General features: G+C 34.0%; 3 protein-coding genes across 5 annotated transcripts; 2 read left to right on the forward strand and 1 right to left on the reverse strand.

Moving 5' to 3' along the window:
* On the forward strand, nucleotides 453-1,096 carry LOC107629008 (histone H3.2). Its single transcript, XM_016331675.1, has one exon. The coding sequence runs from the start codon at nucleotides 543-545 to the stop codon at nucleotides 951-953; it is 411 nt and encodes a 136-aa protein (XP_016187161.1). The 5' UTR covers nucleotides 453-542; the 3' UTR covers nucleotides 954-1,096.
* LOC107629006 (mRNA cap guanine-N7 methyltransferase 1) lies at nucleotides 2,119-8,376 on the reverse strand. The gene is made up of 14 exons (XM_016331673.2): nucleotides 8,202-8,376; nucleotides 7,150-7,634; nucleotides 6,548-6,687; nucleotides 6,387-6,455; nucleotides 6,227-6,298; nucleotides 5,693-5,794; nucleotides 5,322-5,378; nucleotides 3,674-3,812; nucleotides 3,339-3,403; nucleotides 3,187-3,237; nucleotides 2,947-3,009; nucleotides 2,669-2,792; nucleotides 2,528-2,589; nucleotides 2,119-2,401 (listed from the first exon to the last, which is right to left on the reverse strand). The coding sequence occupies exons 2-14, from the start codon at nucleotides 7,220-7,222 to the stop codon at nucleotides 2,306-2,308; spliced, it is 1,113 nt and encodes a 370-aa protein (XP_016187159.1). The 5' UTR covers nucleotides 7,223-7,634; nucleotides 8,202-8,376; the 3' UTR covers nucleotides 2,119-2,305.
* LOC107629005 lies at nucleotides 8,494-19,662 on the forward strand. Of its 3 annotated transcripts, none has more exons than XM_021117906.1 (18): nucleotides 8,494-8,696; nucleotides 8,773-8,878; nucleotides 8,974-9,027; nucleotides 9,113-9,162; nucleotides 9,445-9,478; nucleotides 9,836-9,923; nucleotides 10,161-10,252; nucleotides 10,562-10,636; nucleotides 10,791-10,879; nucleotides 11,500-11,629; nucleotides 16,916-17,005; nucleotides 17,336-17,401; nucleotides 17,962-18,053; nucleotides 18,171-18,236; nucleotides 18,358-18,424; nucleotides 18,502-18,590; nucleotides 19,276-19,405; nucleotides 19,498-19,662. In XM_021117906.1, the coding sequence occupies exons 1-18, from the start codon at nucleotides 8,638-8,640 to the stop codon at nucleotides 19,552-19,554; spliced, it is 1,434 nt and encodes a 477-aa protein (XP_020973565.1). In that variant the 5' UTR covers nucleotides 8,494-8,637; the 3' UTR covers nucleotides 19,555-19,662. The 3 variants fall into 3 exon arrangements, with proteins under 3 accessions (XP_020973565.1, XP_016187157.1, XP_020973566.1); XM_016331671.2 differs by having other exon boundaries at nucleotides 8,782-8,878; XM_021117907.1 differs by having other exon boundaries at nucleotides 8,494-8,679; nucleotides 8,763-8,878.

Here is a 20,908-nt window from a genome sequence, read left to right on the forward strand (position 1 = left end):
ATGACTTATTACTATTTGTCCTTATTTTAAATATATCGGTACGTATGAATTTATTATCGTACCGTGGCAATTACCAAAATTAAATCGCTTTAGGATAAAATTAGTCTTGTTTCAACACTCATTTAGTCATTTTCAATATAGATTATTCATATTTAAAAGTTGAAACTCAAATTGTTATTATTTTTGTTATGATATCTATCTCCCGTCTCAACGAATAAAAAACTTCGGGGTAGATTAGCATTTGCTTGTTGAATTGCGCCTTAGAATGATGCTATTGGTTCTCTCATAGTGACGGGGATCACAATCCGTGGCTTCATCTGAGAAAACACATCAGCCGTTGATCACTAAACAAATCAACGGTCAACATCCCATGGCGCCACAAAAATTTCACAAACGCATAAAACATTTAAGAAGTTCCCGCCCGCACACCCCATAAATACACCTCCCAAACCACCAACATCTCCAAGTTATTTTCAGAACCTCCATTTTCACTAGAAAAAAAAGAAAACAAATCTCCACTTTTTTTCCCCTGATACTCCCAAATGGCTCGCACAAAGCAGACCGCAAGAAAGTCCACCGGAGGAAAGGCGCCAAGGAAGCAGCTGGCGACAAAAGCTGCAAGGAAATCTGCTCCGGCGACCGGTGGAGTGAAGAAGCCGCACAGGTTCAGGCCAGGGACGGTGGCGCTGAGAGAAATTAGGAAGTACCAGAAGAGCACTGAGCTTCTGATAAGGAAGCTTCCGTTCCAGAGGCTGGTTAGGGAAATCGCACAGGACTTCAAGACTGATCTCCGGTTCCAGAGCAGTGCCGTCTCTGCCCTCCAAGAAGCTGCCGAGGCCTACCTCGTTGGTCTCTTTGAAGACACCAATCTCTGCGCCATTCATGCCAAGAGAGTCACTATTATGCCTAAGGATATTCAGCTTGCTCGCAGGATCAGGGGTGAGAGGGCTTAGGGTTTATATGTGCCTAACTCTTAGAGTTCCTCATCTTTTGTAATTGAATCTACGTTTTCTCTTATGAAGATCCATGTTGTTTTCTACAAGAATGGAATTTGCTCATAACTTAAAATGAATGAATGACCATGTTTTTCTTTTCATGGTGTCAACGGAAGCTATTTTATTTTGCTAAATTAAATGAAAATTTTGAGTAATATGCTAAAATACGACTGAAATCTCACCTTGGCCTTTAACAATTTTATGAAATCTTTCCGCCACTTAACGAGAGCAAAATCTGTTAATCTACTACCATTTTCTGCATTTTCTTTTTCTTCTCTCTATTATTTTTGGCCATCATCATTATCAACATTTACCATCATTTTCTGTTTTTGTTGCACCATTCTACTGTCATCATTCTTTTTTTTTGACTGAACCAAAATCAAGAAGTCATATCTCTCTTACTTCTTTGTCTACCATCGGCAATCCTAGTGTTGCCACAGCTACTATTTCTCCCTTTTTATTTTGTCCCTTATCTGCACAATCCCTTTGTCACTAGCTTGCTCTGGTCTTTATTTGGTTTCACATTAAATCGCAAATTTGCATTTCAAGTAGAGAACCTTGCATTAAACATATTTTAAACAAATCAAAATACTCAAGCCTCCATAATTACTCTAAGTATAGAATTTTACATTAAATAAATTAAAACACCGATGCCTCCATAATTACCAAATTACTCTTGCGCATAAAAATTAATATTTTAAGTAAATCTCTATATTCAATTATCAAAATTTAGAAATAGACAACTCTTAAAGATCATATTCCAAACCAAATTCAAGTATTTAAACAAATAAAATTATACAATTGAAAGGTGGTAGTGAGTTGGTGCAAGGTGATAGTGGGTTGATGTTGCGAAAACAGAGAGTAGTAATGAATGTTGGTGATGAAGGTGACTGAAAATAATATTGAGGAGAAAAGAGTTGGCCTAGTGATGTTCTGGTTCACATTGCGGAGGAGAGGAGAAAAGAAAAGGAGATGGGACAATTTGTCCAATTAAATTGTTCACATAAGTAAATTGTTAGGAGTTTCAATAAAATTATGCTTTTGTTGAGGGGCAGAAAGGGATTTTGTGAAATTATTAAGGACGGGTGAGGTTTCACTTGTTAAAATATTGAATATGTAAGAGAATTTGAAATTTAAAGAGAATTTGAAATTTAAGTTATAAAACTCCCAAATGTATTACAAATTGAAAATTTGCCAAAACTCAAGTTTGTTATTAAATCAAATCATCATTAGAGAACATGGCAACCACAGGCAGCTTCACCTCCATGATTGCATTCTTTATAACCTGGCCATTGCTTGTGTCACTCGCACTAATCACTGCCAATATACATTATGTCTTGCTCTTCGATGTGCATTGATCCTCGCTCTTTTCGATCACTTGTTTGGGTTTTGTCCGGTTGACCTCGCTGTTAGTTTCCAAATAAAAAAACCCCGTTAAACACTTAAACTATGTTGCGACTTGCAACCAATTTTCTACAAACCAACAATGGGACCATTATCAGTATGAGCACTAAAAAATAACAGTTACTCACCTTTCTCAATACAAATGACATGTATAAATAAGCTGCTTCCCATTCATCAGCTGATAGTGTACCTGATAGGGAAACATAAAGATATGAACAATTGCGTTTTCATGAGTCTCTATGGGAAATAGCATGGGCACAACGTCTTACTCTGATCTTGGTTGCCATCACCCAATGCACCAAGCCTTCGCATGAGCTCTACAAATTCCGGTTTTTTCATGTACTCGTGCACGAATTCGTGCGAGTTCTTTGCAAAGACGAGCTCAAAATCATACTGATGTAAATGGAAAACATAAATCAGTAAAGTTTGTAGTGCAAGGCTTTCTAATCCAATGCTTACTGTAAAATAACATAAAGATTCATCTTAATGTAACAAGTGGGGGCTGCAATAAATATGCAAGGATCTATGTAACATCTGGCAGTGATACCTCTTCGGCTAATTTTTGGAATACTTGAAAGGGGACAATCCATTCAGGACAATCAACAGCGTCCTGCAACAATAGGCCACATCTTAAAGAAAACAATTCGTACTCTCGGTGTCCAAGAGTTGAAGGACTTTAAACATAAGACATGTCATATACTGATAACACCGATTATGCAAAGGTTCTGCAGATGTGCATACACAAAGTCATACATCTAACATTAACTTGACATGTAAAGCATGATACCTCTAAATGGAATGTATACTTTATTCCAAAGGGGCTGGAAGATTTGAATTTCTGAATCAAATAGGAAGAGTCAAAGTTAGAAAAATTCACAAAAATATTTTTAAAAAGTAAAATAAAACTAAAGCAGTTACAGAATCTATAAAATGAATTACTTTGTCAGCAAATTCTTCATCAAAACGGATCCAGTAGACACTATTACCAAATACCAGCCCTTCAGCTGCATATTCACAGTGAAAATCACATCTCCAATCAAGAATTAAAAAAGAAAATGATCTGCCGTACCCAACCAAAGGCACATTTATGAACCAGAAATCTTAACCAAAGTAATAATTATTTCCATCAGATTCATTCATTTAAAACAAAAGCAGCCACAACGTGTTATTTCAATCAGAGGTTGGTTTCATGGGTAAATTGATACATAGGACTCTATAAACAACTAAATTTACTTAGAATAGTAATAGCAGAAAGATTGTAGGACACCAACAACCTTGTCTAAGCTTTTTGATAATCACATTGGCATCTGGCATAGTTCCAATGAAAATGCCTCCTGGGCGAAGTAAAGCTGAAACATTAGCCAATGCTCGCCGGGCACGAGCCTCCGTAGACCAGGAGTAATGCAATGCAAACTGAAGTATTTAAAAAGTCTAGATTAGGCACCGATATACACTTTTAATATGGAAATAAATCCATAAATATTTATAAAGTGGCATAATGGAGTGTTAAGCAGTATGACAATTTAGTTTCATATATTGACGAAAAAAAGGGCAGAAATCAACCATATATATATAGGCAACATATTAAGCGTAACAAAAGGAAAAAAGAGCGAATAAATTTGAATAAGATTAGACTAAAATATGATGCACAAAAAGAAACAATGCCAATTACAATGATAGGCCACTTAAAATATAGAATAAAGTATCGTTTTTCACCCCAACATTTGGAGTAAGTCCTAAAGTTGTCCCTAACGTTTAAATCGTTTTATTTAAGCCCTTAACATTTTAAAATTGTTTCAATGTTGTGTTGTCGTTAGTGATCTATTGACAGAATTGACGGTGGGACAAAATTGAGACGATTTTAAAATGTTAGGAGAGACTTAAATAGGACGAAAACGTTGTGGATAAAAACAATACATTACGAATTCAAGATTTTTACTCATCATAAAATACTTGTAGAATGACTAGTAGTAAACTTCCGAAAAAAAAAAAAGATGAATATGATATAAATATAATAAAGTATAAATTATACCTTTTTGAAATAACATTTAATTTTATCATTCAATAATATCAATTTTTTTATGATACATAGTTATTCAATTATTTTTTGCTTCCATCTAAGTAAATTATTCTTAATCACATTACTTTCATTCTAAGTAAATTTATCTTTTTTAATTTTACTCTTAAAGATTTTTACTCATCATAAAATTTTTATAAAATGACTAGTACATAAACTTGAAGGAAACAGAAAAAGAGCAAAGTACATATACAATAAAGTATAAATTATACCTTTTTTATTAAGAGAAAAATTAAAAAATAAATTGAATAATTATCTATAGTAAAAAATTTGACATTATAAAAGAAAAATATTAAAATTTATTTAAAAGTTAAAAATAAATTTTAATTAAATTAAACATTAAAGAAATTCAGTATATTAGAGACAAAAAAAAGTATAATTTATATTTTTATATTAAAGAGTAAAAGGTATAATTTATTATATATGTATCATGCACTTTTTTTTCCTAAAAGTTTATATACTAGCCATTCTATAAGTATGAGTAAAAATCTTGAATTCGTAATGCAATTCATTCCATTAAAATTCACTGTTATTTTATTTGATTTGGTAATTCTTCTAAGAGTAATGTACTGTTTTTGTCCCCAACGTTTCTGTTCTATTTAAGTCCCTAACGTTTCAAAATCATCTCAATTTTGTCCCACCGTTAATGACAACATTGAGACGATTTTGAAACGTTAGGAACTTAAATAAGAAGATTTAAACGTTAGGGACAATTTTAAAACTTAGCCCAAACATTACGGACAAAAACCATACTTTTCTCTAAATATATTTATTCAGCAATAAAAGTCCATTTATTTTTCTATATATACTTGGAGGGTTATTATTAACTCACGGTGCATATTTACCTGGCAGCTACAAATATCAAATGGAGCATCATCTGCAAGAACTTTGTCCAAGCGAATCTGAAAATGTTAATGACAAGAAGAATGAAACCTAAATCAAATATTGTTTACCCAAAAAAGAAAAAAAAAAGAAAACACAGAGAATTTCATAAAGTTCGGATTACTTTCTATGAAAGATAATTAACTTCTAAACATTTAATTTAGACTACCACAATTTTTGTGACATTCCTCTACTATAATCAAGTGATGCCAAGAATAACATGCTGTTTTATAAACATAATTTTAAAGGAGCAAATTCTTGATGTATGCAAGAATGACAATAGTCGAAATGTGAAGTGTACTTCAAAACATTAATAGCCATAAATATTAATCACCTCATAGCAATCTCCACATAACAGGCGAGCAGGAAATGAAAACTTTTTACGTCGCTGATGATGGTCAGCATCTCCATTATATCGTGTGCGACAGTCTTTGATCTATATAGATTGTTGAATTCAGTGAGCTGACACTAATGGCTACAAATACAATGCAGTTGCAGATAGTTTGACACGATAAGGTAAATAACGTTTCAATGAACAGCAAGGACTTGAGCTTATCAAATATAAGCTCATAATCAGGAAGTATAAGAGTGCAATGACAAGTTCATTACTACTCACAATGGCATGAAAATGCTATCAGTTTCTAGTATAAAATTTGAATAGTGAAGATTGAATTCTACCTAGAACAAAGAAGTGACTAATTTTTACAAAAGGTTTGCCCCTAACGTCCCAAAAACAAAATTCTCCAAATGCAATTGGGTAGAAATTGAAACTATATTGGGATATTGTTAAAAAGCAAAAAAGAAGACTATCATTAAGAGGCATATGCATAACCAAAGCAGCAAATTTCAGAAAATTTTAAACACTTACTGAGCCTTCAGCAATGTCAATACCAACATAATATCCAATTTTGGCCTTGTCCCATTTGATAAGATCCCCACCCTGATGAACATATATGAAATAAATAAAAGAATGCTCAGCTCAAAAGCTACAAATGAGTTCTATAAAAACCACAAAAAAACACTAACACCTTGCCACAGGCGAGGTCAAGGACTGCATCTCCCCGACGGGTGTAAAGCTGAATTAAGACACTCTTAATCTGTTCCATAAAATAATTGACCAAACTATTAATAAAAAGTCATATAATATTCTTACATTAATAAAATATTTATTGCAAAATACACCATATACCCAGTTGTTAAGTTTCTTCAAATGTATTATAGGACTAGCCTCCCGTTCCTCTAGAGTCTGGTTGGATCTTGCACTGTAATGATCAGCTACTTTCCTAGCAAAAATCTTTGTGCTTTCATCCTCCAGAAATTGTGCATCACCTAAACATAGCAAAAATGAAAATAACATGAGCACAATAACCAAGCTTTCTGCTAGAAAAATAGACATGATCTTTATACAATCCCTTGAAGTTTCCACTATAAAAGGAAAGAAAACACACATGCTATTAACTTAGATTAGTATCATTACACAGTCAACACGAACTTTTTTACCTATATTTCCCAACTAAAACATGGCATCACAAAAATTATGGTGAACCTTCAACCACACTCTATTTGTTAATTAAATTCGGACTCCAATAAGCTCAAAACTTATTCCTTTTCTGTAACCATTCCTCCACATTATAACTTTTCCACAAGGTCTATTCATGAACAACCAAACAAAAGCCTAGAGCATCTAAACCAAGCTACGCAGATCAAAAACCAATAAATATCACCCTTCAAAACAGTGAACTTGAAGTAAAGGAACAAATGAGGTGGTGAAAAATAGCATCAAAAAGTCACCTTGAGTATGCGGTCTTTTAGATTGTGGTGGACCAAACGAGGATGAAGGAGAATCCGGATATCCTCGTTTCATGAGTACCAGTGATGGATGGCAACAAAGGGTATTCAGGTACCTCAAAGGATCGGGACAGAGGCGGCTTAGGGTTATTTTCCTAAGATGTATGTAGAAGGTTATGGATAAGCCTGCTTCCTAGGGTTTTCTTGTACTGTAATCAAATCTATATATTCCTCCAAGTGTTTTGTGACAGAATTGCATTCGATTCCACTTTCAACTGTTATTCTAATATTCTTTTTTCCTTTAATCTTTTACGGAGTAATAACTAACAAGTATCTGGCATTCAGACTAACGCCACAAGAATGAGATTACAACAAACACCCCATAGTTAACAAATAACTTATTTTAAATCTAGAAAACTTTACAACCCAGACTAATATGTGTTTGAAACTAATTACAGATTGCTCAAGCACCAGCGTTCTTCAACAGCCTGCACAACGAACAATAAGAATATGCTTCACTCAGACACTTGGGTTCTTAAGAGACATGCACATATAATATTTTACTTCTGTAATCATAGTATATTAATGATCTTTTCAACTTTGCAATCTGAGTACCATATATTAACTCTTCTTTACTCTCTAGACCTGAAGTGTAAACTTTTTATGGGCTAAAATTTCAGTTAAATCACAACACTCCATTAATCCACTATTGTACACAAGTATATCAGTACTATCAACAAAAGATATATAAAGCAAAGCTATAATCTAGACTGAAAAATATGTATAGCAGAAGAGAATTCAAGGCTGTAGCAAAACCACAAATAGAAGTTCCAAGGTAAAGCATAAAAACTAGAAGAGAAAAAAAAAAGTACAAAAGAAATTCAAGTTCTAAGCAAAACCAACAGATAGCGTTTTCCACTATAAAGATTTCAGAGTGGAGCATCCCAAGTTGCTAACTTAGCATGTTCATAATCATCATTCAGCCACTAAAATCCAACATCAAACTTCAATTCATATAAATTGGGAAAAAAAAATTGCAAGATGCAAAACGCAACCTGAAGAACATCTGAAGAATTTGAAGCTCCTCTAAACAAGCAGCGATACCAGTCAATATATTTTAGGGAGATAAAAAAATGAAATAAATTATAAAATTAAAACTAAAACTAAATTAATTAACTATCTAAAGTAAAGTAATTTGCTCAATTTCTTTCCGGATCCACATTCATCGCAAGGAGAGTGAGCGAGAGAGAATGAATAGATGGTTGTCCTTCTGGATTGGGCTGGGCTGGTCTGGGCTTTTCATTTGGCCCAAAATACGATATGCCTTTCTTGCGGCCCATTTTTATTTTGGCGGGAAAAGAAAAGAGTGAATGTTGCGCGAAAGGCCTGTTCTCAGTGTTCTGCACTTCTGCATCTATCTAACCTTTGTTGTTTGAGACATTAGAATTAGAAATTCAGCAGCTTAAATTCTGAGAAGGGGAAGTGCGTGAAATGGATAAATACTTGGTCCCGTTGAAACCCTCAGCGGAAAAGGTTCATCCTCTTCCTAGGTAAATTTATTATTTATTTTTTGAAAAAATGGATTTATATATTTTCACTATGGGTGTTGAAATCAGTTTTGGTAAGAATTGCAAGGTGCCGTTGGAAAAGGAGCAATGTTGAACTGAATGGAAGATTTGAACCTAACTATTGCCATGAGATGCTGGATTTGCTAAGTCGTTCCTACTCTGAGGTGTGTTTAGAAGTGCAGAAAAGATTAAACTTATTTCAATGATGATTCATCTGATATCTACATCTTCTGATGATGTGCTTTATATCTTGTCATAGGTGGGTGCTTTTCCGCATCTGTATCATGCAGATGAGACGCCTTGCGAATCGCATGTAGGTATAATCATGTGTGTGAAAATTGGGGTTTGGAGTTTCCTAAGTCTGTGATTTTAGTTACTTGTGCTTGCTTGCCGTACAGATCCAACGGGCTATTACCAGAGCAAATGGTGATGGAAATCTTCCATCCAAGTTAGTCTTTCAACTTCTGTGTTTGATCAAATGAACTGATATTAAAAATGCAAATCATGCAATTATTATTTTGGTTCAAACCATATTGCCAGTAGAAGTTGGCTAATCATGATAGGGTTATGTAGTTTGCATAAAACTTTTAGTTCAAACCATATTGCCGTTGATTTATCAAAAGAAGCAATGGCATGTGCTGTCGGATGTGAAATGTTTCATTTGGTTTACATCTGATTTCATTTCATTAGGATTTTTATTATACAAAAGCTTATGTTTCTTTACTAACAGGCAAGGCATCTCTGCAGTGGACTTTGACAACAAGGTATACAGATATTTATGGTGATAGATTGCATGTTTCAAATGAGAAGTTTTCTGCATTAATGCCACTATAGTGCCTTTAGAGTAAATATTTGGCATGTACACATAGATATACTTTCAGGTGAAACTTCTATCTGCGGCTTAATAGTTGTGACTAGTGAGACAAATTTTGCATGTTCAAGGACTTTATTGCCCTCTGTTTGGTCATTTGTGCTTTCTAATTTGTATAATTAGTTACTCTTCTTGTGTTATCTTGGAATGATTTTATGCAATTATCTTTTCGTTTATGTGAAAACTCAAATAATTTCATTAATTGTTTTGTATTTCTTTTCATTAAACTCCATTTTGAATTATATTCTAGGGAATATACTTGGCATCTGTGACAAAGTTGGGATGCTTAACAGTTCATGACTTTGAAGCTCTTTATTGTCAGACACATAAACAAACTTGTAAGTATGGATTTGGTACTAGCATGCTTAACGAATTTTGGTACACCGAGTTGACAATGGTTTCTGATTTTATGCTGTTGAACATGTTTAATAAGGCTCTAGTTTGGGCTTCATTCACTTATTGATTTATTGGTTACTTTATTCGGAAGCATTCTTATTTATGATCTCCTTTGGTTTGAGGGCATTTCGAAAGAAGTGATACCGAGTTTAACTTAGTTTTTGTTAATTTTATGCCAGGCTTGAAAGAAGACGAAAGCAAGCATTTACTGCATCTCTCACTAAAACGACAACTTGATACTGTTAGATGGAATCCTATTAACCAGGATGAGGTTTTCACTGACTATAATTGTGTTCCTATTCACCATTGTAGTTTCAAATTTAGAGTTTGATGTTGTCTACCACGTGTATTGTGTAAAATGGTTTGGTTTTTCCTTTCTAGTTTTATCTAGTGCAACTGTTGTTACATGTCAAGGACAGTGTTAAAATTTTTGGGTGCTTTTTCCCTATACAAGTGGTGTGCATTTGATGTAAAACCAGTGCTTTGTAAAATTTATTAATAATTGCTTTGCTGTTGCAGTTTGAACAAGATTCAATATTCTGTCTTCCCCGTGATTTACTTGTTACTTTATTTATTTCAGGTTGTCTGTGCATCTGTAAAAAGTAGTGAAGTACTTATATTTGATGTTGGATATGTATCATCAGAGCCAATTGAAGTAACTTTCCATTCTTATCTGCTTATGTCATCCAATATTGCTATATTCATAATTTATCATTGTATTTCTTCAATGATGTTATGTTATATAGCCTTTTACTGATGTTATTTTGTATATCCTAATCTTTTTTTGCCCCTTGATTTATGTAATGCAGGTGTTGAGGACACGAAATACAGCAACAGTTCATGGGTACAACGGACACAAAGGTCTCTCTGATGTTGCCTTCACGTCAAATGACTCATGGTTGGTAGATGAGCCTTGAACAATAAAGCCCCCCCCTCCCTCCTTTATTTTTCTCCCCTCCCTTCCCTGATGAGAGTGATGAGTCCTAACACATGGTACTCATTTTCTACCAAGGGCCAGTGCTTGTCTAAGCCTATGAAATGTGGGTTATAAAATTTTGATTCAAAATTCAAGCAACAGGAATTTGTTGATTGCCTAATATTGAGTAACAAGTTAGCGAATGCCTAATGTACATATATTCCTACATATTGAATGTAAACTGGACTTTTCTACAATAATGGTTCTGAACAGATACTTCTTTTCTGGGAAACGCAAACTAACATGACATGATAAATTTATGGAAAAATTTAGAGAAGTAAAACATAGCAGTAAATAATGATATGTTATTCCAATAGTTACTAACTTGTACTTTTGGCACAGCAAAATAATGTACTATTCTAACTATACACTTTTTTGCTCAGTTGAGGATGATAAAATGCGGTTCATATGCTGTTGTCTAAGTTTCATTAAGTATAGTTGCATTACACACCTGATCCTAAATAACATCCTATACTATGCTCATTTTGTGAATGTATTTCCCATCATCATCCTCTTCTTAATTTTCCAGTGAATTATAACAGGATACTTGCCTCTGATACACATGGTGGGATCAATGTTTGGGATAGAAGAGTGAAAGCTCTACCTTCTCTTGAGCTTACATCTGGTTCATCTAGTACCCTAAACAGCATCCAAATAAATGTTGAAAATCAGGTTAGAAGTTTTGCATGTGCTCTGTCAATGTGCACCATTGACTTTTAGCCATTTTAGTTTAGGTGACTAATGATATATTGATTTCGAAGTATCCATTTCTGTTTACCAAATGTTTAAACCTTGTGTTGACTAGATCAAATCAAAATCAGATCCCTAATTTATTTCATGAATCTTTTCTGTAAATAGAATTAATTATAATATCCTTTCCAGTTTTAGTTTAGCTTATTTTTAGAAATTTTATGATTAGAAATCTTTCTTAATTTTAGGCTAGTATATTTCCCATTTTCTAGTTATTTCTATTTCTGTAATTCCTCTATAAAGAGATGATTTCCTGTACATTTGAATATACATAATATTCAGACACTTCAAGTTGGTATCAGAGCAGAATCTCTACACTGTGCCTCTGATTTATAGATATGGCTGACAGTTCCTCCGTCATTAATCATGAACAAAAGGAGAATACTACTCCTACTCCATCAGATTTAAAATCTGAGCAGCGGGTTCTAGTTAGTGGTGACTCCCATTCAATTCAGATCATCACATTTCGACTCAATGGGTCAAACTACCTTAGGTGGTCTCAATCAGTTCAGATGTACATTCGTGGAAGAGGGAAAATTGGATATCTCACCGGTGAGCGAAGTCAGCCTAACGTCACTGACACACAATATAATGTGTGGGATACCGAAAATTCCATGGTGATGACATGGCTGGTGAACTCAATGGAGGATATCAGTAGTAACTATATGTACTATACCACTGCCAAAGAATTGTGGGATAGTGTCAAGGAGATGTACTCTGATCTTGGGAATAAATCCCAGATTTATGAACTTACTCTAAAAGTTAGAGAAATTCAACAAGTGAGTGACAACGTCACCAAATATTTTCACACATTGAAGCGGGTGTGGCAGGACTTTGACCACTTCAATAACTATAAGTGGATTTCAGCCGCTGATGCCAAACACCACCAACAAACAGTGGAAGAAGGGAGGATATTTCAATTTCTTGCAGGCCTCAATGTGGAGTTAGATGAAGTTCGTGGCAGAATTATTGGAAGAGCAATCCTACCCTCAATTGGAGAAGTTTTTGCTGAGGTTAGAAGAGAGGAAACTCGTAGAGTTGTGATGATGGGAAAAGGCAAGACTGAACAGACTTTGGAGTCTAATGCACTCTTAGTGGCACCTGCTGCACTTAAAAGTTCATCAAATCAGAAGCATCCCTCCAATCTTTGGTGTAACCACTGCAATAAACCTCGTCACACCCGAGAAACCTGCTGGAAGATTCATGGGAAACCAGCATATCTTAAAGGTAGCAAATCTGGTCCCAAATTACGTGCTACCCCAACTGCTCATGAGGCTGAAAAATCATCCTTGAGTAAGGAACAGGTTGAACAGCTCATAAGGCTGTTAAATTCCATTTCTTTATCTAGTACTCCTAGTGGTTCTTTGGCTCAAACAGGTAATTTTAGTATTCCTATGTCCCTTAACTGCACCTCAAACTTGAATGCACCATGGATTGTCGATTCAGGTGCATCTGACCATATGACCAGCCTCTCTCCTTTATTTAAAACTTATTCTCCTTTTGAAAATGAGAAAATTAGAGTTGCTGATGGTAGTTTTTCATCCATTGCTGGAAAAGGTACCATTAAGTTGTCCAAAAATATTGACCTAAGAAATGTCCTACATGTACCAAAACTTTCCTGTAATCTTCTCTCTACTAGTAAAATCTGCAAGGATTCCAATTGTGCTGTGACATTCTTTGACACTCATGGTATTTTTCAGGACCGGACCTCGGGGAAGATGATTGGCAGTGCTAAAATGATGGACGGGCTCTATCATTTTGAGGATATTTTGGAAGATAAAGTAGCTCAAGGATTTAGTGGTATTAGTTCTATGCCTATAAAGGACCAAATAATGCTCTGGCACAATAGACTAGGACACCCTAATTTTTCATATCTCAAACATTTGTTTCCAAGTTTGTTTAAGAATATTGATTCTTCCTTACTTAAATGTGAAAGTTGTATTCGTGCAAAGAGTCATAGAGTTCCTTATTACTCTCAACCTTATCATGCATCTAAACCTTTCCAATTGATTCAGTGATGTATGGGGTCCATCGAAAATAACAACTCAATTTGGAAAGAAATGGTTTGTGACTTTTATCGATGATCACACACGACTATGTTGGATCTATCTCATGCATGAAAAATCTGAGGTTTCTAAGATTTTTCAGTATTTTTCAAAAATGGTAGAAACTCAATTTGACACAAAAATTTCAATATTAAGAAGTGATAATGGTACTGAATTCTTTAACAAAAATCTTGGTGAATTTCTTCAAAAAAAGGTATTCAACATCAATCTACATGCCCCAATACACCCCAACAAAATGACATTGCTGAAAGGAAGAATAAACATCTTCTTGAAGTAGCACGTGCCATTATATTTGAGGGTAATGTTCCAAAGTATTTATGGGGAGATGCTGTCCTAACAGCAGCCTATCTCATAAATCGAATGTCTACGCGTATGTTAAATTACTGCACACCGTTGGATATTTTCAAAAAGAATTTTTCAGCATGTAGGTTGCATTCTGATTTACCTTTAAAAGTATTTGGTTGTACTGTATTTTTGCATACACCTTCCTCCTGAAGTAAACTTGATCCAAGGGTAGAAAAATGCATTTTTATTGGCTATTCTCCAAGTCAAAAGGGTTATAAATGTTTCAATCCACACACAAAGAAATGTCATGTAAGCATGGATGTTACTTTTTTGGAACATGAAACATTTTTTCAGAAAAAATTTCTTCAGGGGGAGAGTTTAAGTGAAGGAAATTTTTTGCATGAACCTTTACCCACTCCTATCTTACATATTGAGGATACAACTTTCACTGATCAAACAAATTCTAAAATAATTACCAAAAAAGATGTAGAAATCAATTCTGAAATTGTGCCAGAATTAGTTGGAACACAAACAGAAAAAGAAATACCACAATCAAAGGAGCTTCGATGTTATGTTCGGAAATATCCCAAGAAGAATAGAGACCAGCCCATCATCTCTGCACCAACCCAATCTGAAAACCCGGAAGACGGCCCAACTATAGTACCTGAGGATCTTCCAGGTAAATCTGATATTGCTACTGCTAATAATAATTTGCCAATAGCCCTTAGGAAAGAAACCAGAACCTGCACCAAAAGGGTACTCAAAACCAGCACCAACCATCCTATTTCCAATTATGTCTCTTACCAAAATCTCTCTCAAAAACATCGAACTTTTACTTCTAAAATTACAAATCTGTTTGAGCCTAGGAATATAGAGGAAGTACTAGATGATCCCAATTGGAAATTAGCAGTGATGGAAGAGTGGCATGCACTCAAGAAGAATAAAACTTGGGAGATTGTAGATCTTCCACAGAATACAAAATTGGTTGGCTGCAGGTGGGTTTTCAACATCAAGTGCAATGCTGATGGAAGCATAGAAAGGTATAAGGCTAGGTTAGTAGCTAGGGGATTTACACAAACCTATGGAATAAATTATCGAGAGACATTTGCCCCAGTTGCTAAACTCAACTCTGTGCGGATTCTCTTATCTCTTGCTGCGAATTACAATTGGCCTTTACATCAATTGGATGTAAAGAATGCTTTCTTGAATGGGGAGCTAGAGGAAGAGGTGTTCATGAAACTTCCACCTGGATTTGAGGCTGAACTAGGGAGGAATAAAGTGTACAAACTAAAGAAATCTCTCTATGGATTGAAACAATCCCCAAGAGCTTGGTTTGAACGACTTGGAATGGTGGTGAAGGGACTTGGTTATACTCAAAGCCAAGCTGACCATACACTTTTCTATAAACATTCAGCAGTTAATAAAATTGCCATCTTAATTGTATATGTGGATGACATTATTCTGACAGGTGATGATAGCTTGGAGCTAAAAGACTTGAAAGAAAAGCTTGCCAAAGCTTTTGAAATCAAAGAACTTGGCTCATTAAAATACTTCCTTGGAATTGAATTTGCAAGGTCTAAGGAAGGCATTTTTATGAACCAACGAAAATACATCCTAGATCTTTTAAAAGAGACAGGATTACTTGGTTGTAAAGCTGCTGAAACACCTATAGAGCCTAATTTAAAATTGAAGCCAGCTGAACCAGAAAATGTAATGGACAAAGGGAGATATCAGCGCTTAGTGGGGAGGCTAATCTATTTATCCCATACACGCCCGGATATAGCCTTTGCTGTGAGCATGGTAAGCCAGTTTATGCATTCACCTGGCCGAGAACACATGGATGCTGTCTTTAGAATCCTAAGGTACTTGAAGGGGTCGCCTGGAAAAGGGTTACTCTACAAAAACTATGGACATCTTCAAGTAGAAACCTATACAGATGCAGATTGGGCTGGGAATGTCATGGATAGAAGGTCAACATCTGGGTATTGCACCTTTGTTGGAGGAAACCTGGTTAGTTGGAGGAGTAAAAAGCAGAGTGTTGTGGCACGAAGTAGTGCAGAAGCTGAGTTTAGAGCAGTGGCTCATGGAATATGTAAAGCACTATGGGTAGAGAAAATCCTACAAGAACTAAAGGTTCCCATTTCTCCACCAATAAGGTTGTATTGTGACAACAAATCTGCAATTTCTATTGCCCATAATCCAGTTCTGCACGATAAAACTAAACATGTTGAAGTTGACAAGCATTTTATAAAGGAAAAGATTGAGAGAGGACAGATTTGTATCCCATATGTTCCGACCACAAAACAATTGGTAGATGTTCTAACTAAAGGATTACCCAAGAAGACCTTTGATAGCATAATAAGCAAGCTGTCAATGAAGGATATCTTCAAGCCAGCTTGAGGGGGAGTGTTGACTAGATCAAATCAAAATCAGATCCCTAATTTATTTCATGAATCTTTTCTGTAAATAGAATTAATTATAATATCCTTTCCGGTTTTAGTTTAGCTTATTTTTAGGGATTTTATGATTAGAAATCTTTCCTAATTTTAGGCTAGTATATTTTCCATTTTCTAGTTATTTCTATTTCTGTAATTCCTCTATAAAGAGATTATTTTCTGTACATTTGAATATACATAATATTCAGACACTTCAAGTCCTTGCTTGTGGGTTATGATGCTATTTGACTTAATAGGTTACTTGGCACTTTTTTTCATGGTTCATGCAACTCGGTAAAACAGCAGTGAATTCACAATGTATTTGCATTAGTTTTGGTTTCAATGAGTTCTGGAGCTCTTGGTTATTGTGTTCAGTCAATATTTTGAGAAGTAACAGACAATTTGTATTCTATCCATTCCAGATTATTTTTGGTGCTGGGAAGAGTGGCTTTGTGTACATGTGGGACATTCGTGGCGGAAGAGCATCTACTACTTTTCAGAGTCACAAAGAGGTAATGTCTCTCTAGATTCTCGTAAATTCATAACTATATGTATTTGGTAATTCTTCTTGCTATTATGTTGTGAAAAATACATCTAAAAATACAAAAGGATCAAGGTTTCATTCATGGACAGATTCTCTTCAATGAATCTGTTTATTTTGTTGTTGTCACTGTTTCTCCCAACTGTCATTACTGCCTTCCACTAACTGGACTGACAGAACTCGCAGTTGCAGCTACTTTTGTTTAATAAACTATGACTTCATGCCCTGTTCAATAAAGCAAGATATATCTTTCAATTCTCAGCTTTTTTATTAAAAATTTGGAATTTATTTTGCTTTCTAGATGTGTCATCCTCCTATAACATCGTTGAAGTTGGCAACATTACTAGAGAAGATTGGATCTTTGAAGGTGTGGTTATCTTTTCTCCTCCAATCGGTTTGTTGTACAAAATACAATTGAGCAAAACTTCCTCTTTTATGTAAGGGCTATACTTTCTACTAAATGTCATGATCTGCATATAAATGATTGTTATTTGTTGAAAAAAATGTTGACTTCACTTAAACAGGTTTAGTAAAATCTGTCATTACATTTTAGAATTTGTTTAAGATGGACTTTTCCTTAAATTATTTTGATGAAACTTAAATAAAATTTTAAGATTTCTATTTTGACATGAATTATACAATCTGCCGCCGAGGATATCGTACTAGCGTTTTGGTTTATATTTCTATTTCTATTTCTACTATGACCTATTAACCTTCAAATCATTGCATCTGTAATGTATCATTAATTATTCAACAATAATTGCGAAATCTATCTTAGTTATGGATGGTTTTAACACTCATTCTTGTTCATGTAAGATTATTGATTTATTGAATATTTGTGAAAGGCCATATTATGAGATTGCAACACGTGACAATTAAATTTTATAAGTTTGTGGTTTATGCTCCTTCATTCTTGTTGCTATGTAGGCACAAGCTAATATTGTTTGCAAAGAGATTCATTCTATTCGATTCAATCCATGTTGCCCATATCAGCTAGCATTCCATCTTGATGATGGCTGGTAGGTTGCCAAGTGTACTGGCCTTCTTCCACTTCATCATTTCCATGACTTCTCCTTTGAAATTCTCTCTTTGTAATTGTTACTTAACACATGACTAGCTAATATTATGTTATGTAGGTCGGGTGTTTTAGATATTAATACTTTACAAGTTACACACATTCATTGCCCTCCCCCAGCTTGGTTGTAAGTTCATTTAACTTATAGTTTCTTTGTTGATTATTTACAATATCACTTTATAACTACATTTTTTTTGTCATGAACTTTACAACTACATCTAACCAATTTTTTTCCTGTTATTTGTTAGAAATGATTCCTATCTTCCTATAGATCTATCATATATAAGAAAACCTTCATGGTTATCTACATGTTCGGTAAGATTTTGTTTTCCCTATTGTGTAAGTAATAAATGGAATTCTATCTTTGGAATAACATTTTTCTCTTGATGCAGATCTATTTGGTTGGTTCATCATCTGATAGTGGCATTCATCTCTTAGATTTCTACCCTAGTACCAGCTCGCCGAGCCATGTGCATTACAAGTAAGGCACTAACATTGATGCATATGGACATGAAAATTCCCTGTTTTTTATTTCACTAAACCACTTAGTTAAGACTACACATATAAGTGGTGTAAGTTTACACCAAAAATAATTTGGCCCGAAGATCACTTACTCATGTAAACAACTCAACATGATCCAACATAATTTTTCTTTTATAATCTCTTGGAGACAATAAAAAGAACAGAGGAACTTTTTCTTTCATTGCACACACATATCAAGCGTACATGAGTTCATACCTTTTACAGGCAAAGCTTTTCCAGGTATCTTAATAACTAAGGATGATATTACTAACAAACAACTATTTTCTTAATGTCTAAGAAAACTTATGTGCGGCGCGAGAAGCAAGTAGTAGTTTGTAGGTTTGTCTTAATAACTAAGATATATCTATGACTAGTCGAAGATCTTAATCTTCAAGATAATTCCCAGTAGCAACTTTTGATTATCATTGGCGACAACTTGGATGAGGAGGCAGAGGCTTGATCAACTCGAATGCTTAGAGCCGGTGATGACTTCAAACTTGATAAGTTTGATTTAAATGCTAACAAGTAGAGATAACCTTATATTAATGCTTAGATTTACAACATATGTGTATAACAAAATATTCATTTGGTTAAGTTTACCTATCAATACTTTTTCTTAACAGTTTTAGTAATTTTCATTGTAGAGAGGATACTGATAATGTTTCCAAGATGAATAGGAGTCAAAATAATCAAAACAGATTTATTCCTTTATCTGAAGGAGTTATTTCATGTGCTGCACATCCTTTATATAATGCCATCGTAGTAGGAACAAAGGTTTGTGGGTAAAATTCTTTTTGTCTTTTTGCTTTTAGAATCACAGACTTACAAGTTCATTATTACTGATATTGATTGATAATTGATTTCAGAAGACATCTTTGCTCGTGATTTCACAAAGACGAAGGTCAAACAGTGAAGAAGATTAGTCCAAACCTGATTTATTGTTGGAAGTTAGTTGTACAAATTGAATCACGATTGTTAATTTAAGATATAATAAAGTATTTCTTATTTGATTATTGACAGATTTCCATTGTTTACAAGTCATATGACTTTGGTTTTTATTTCATTTTTATTCATCCTTCATTATTTTTCCTTTTCTTTTTAAACTTAAATTCATAAGACTTTTACTCATGATATACAAGGATTTTATTTTAAAATTGTATAAAAATTAATTAAAATAAACAATATTTATATCAAACAAATCTTAAATTTATTTTTATTGGCTTAAGATTCTTATCTGGTCATCCCTCCCTCGCCATAATTTTCTTCTTTCTTGTTTCCACCATTTCATTTTATCAACTAAATGTGACACTAAAAAGAAAACCAATCTTGATGAATATTAAGAGGAAAATCATAAAAGGAATAGTGTAAACTTTGCATCAATCAAACCAAGCTTATTTTCCTTTTCTTAATCCCATTTTATTAAATCAGATCATTCACCAAAAACACCATTAATTACTTCTTCCGAATGACAGAAATACAGAATCAATCTATAAGAAAGAAAGCATGAAAAATAACAGTCAAAATTATTGATAAAGACAACCAAGAAATGTACAGCATATTATATTATATCCCATGCATCGAAGATGATATGTTGATCTTGTCATTTTATGCTAGACGAAGTGAACCACACTTATTGCTGTGATGTTCCTTGTACTTGGTTTTGTTCCTTGAGGGTACCCAGAAAGAGACACCGAATTCTTTTCACTTGTTTCTTTCAAGCTAAGCTGTGATTTCGAGAGAAAATGATAGAGAACACACAATGTTACAACCAAGGTACACCCCATGTTCTGTTCCAAAAAGAGTGTGCAAAACAACAAAAATGAATTTGCTAGATTTTTATGCAAAGTATTTTTCTAAAGTAATACTATACAAACATCTAAAAGTGTTAATTGAACTGAGTAATGTTACACATCCAAGTCATTTTATGAACCCAAATCTAACTAAGTTAAACAATAAGACTTGGAATAATGTTACCTATAATTGATTTTTATTGATGTTAGACCAATTTGATTAGACTTAGTTAACAATAACATTATACTAATTGAACATGGTATAATTTAAAATGAAAAATAACAGTTTGACTATTTAATGCTGTTGTTTTTGTATAAAGTTGATAGTTAAAAATCATTAGATAATAATTTAGTTAAACTTGTCAAATCACTTAACGATTCTCCAATATCACCTAATTTAATAAGCGTTTAAGAAAGATTTTTCTAATTCATGTTATAACATCAAATAGTTATTTCTAGTACAATGCCACATTTTGTTTAATAGCTG

The sequence above is a fragment of the Arachis ipaensis genome, chromosome B03, assembly GCF_000816755.2.
Source record: "Arachis ipaensis cultivar K30076 chromosome B03, Araip1.1, whole genome shotgun sequence".
Taxonomy (NCBI): domain Eukaryota; kingdom Viridiplantae; phylum Streptophyta; class Magnoliopsida; order Fabales; family Fabaceae; genus Arachis; species Arachis ipaensis.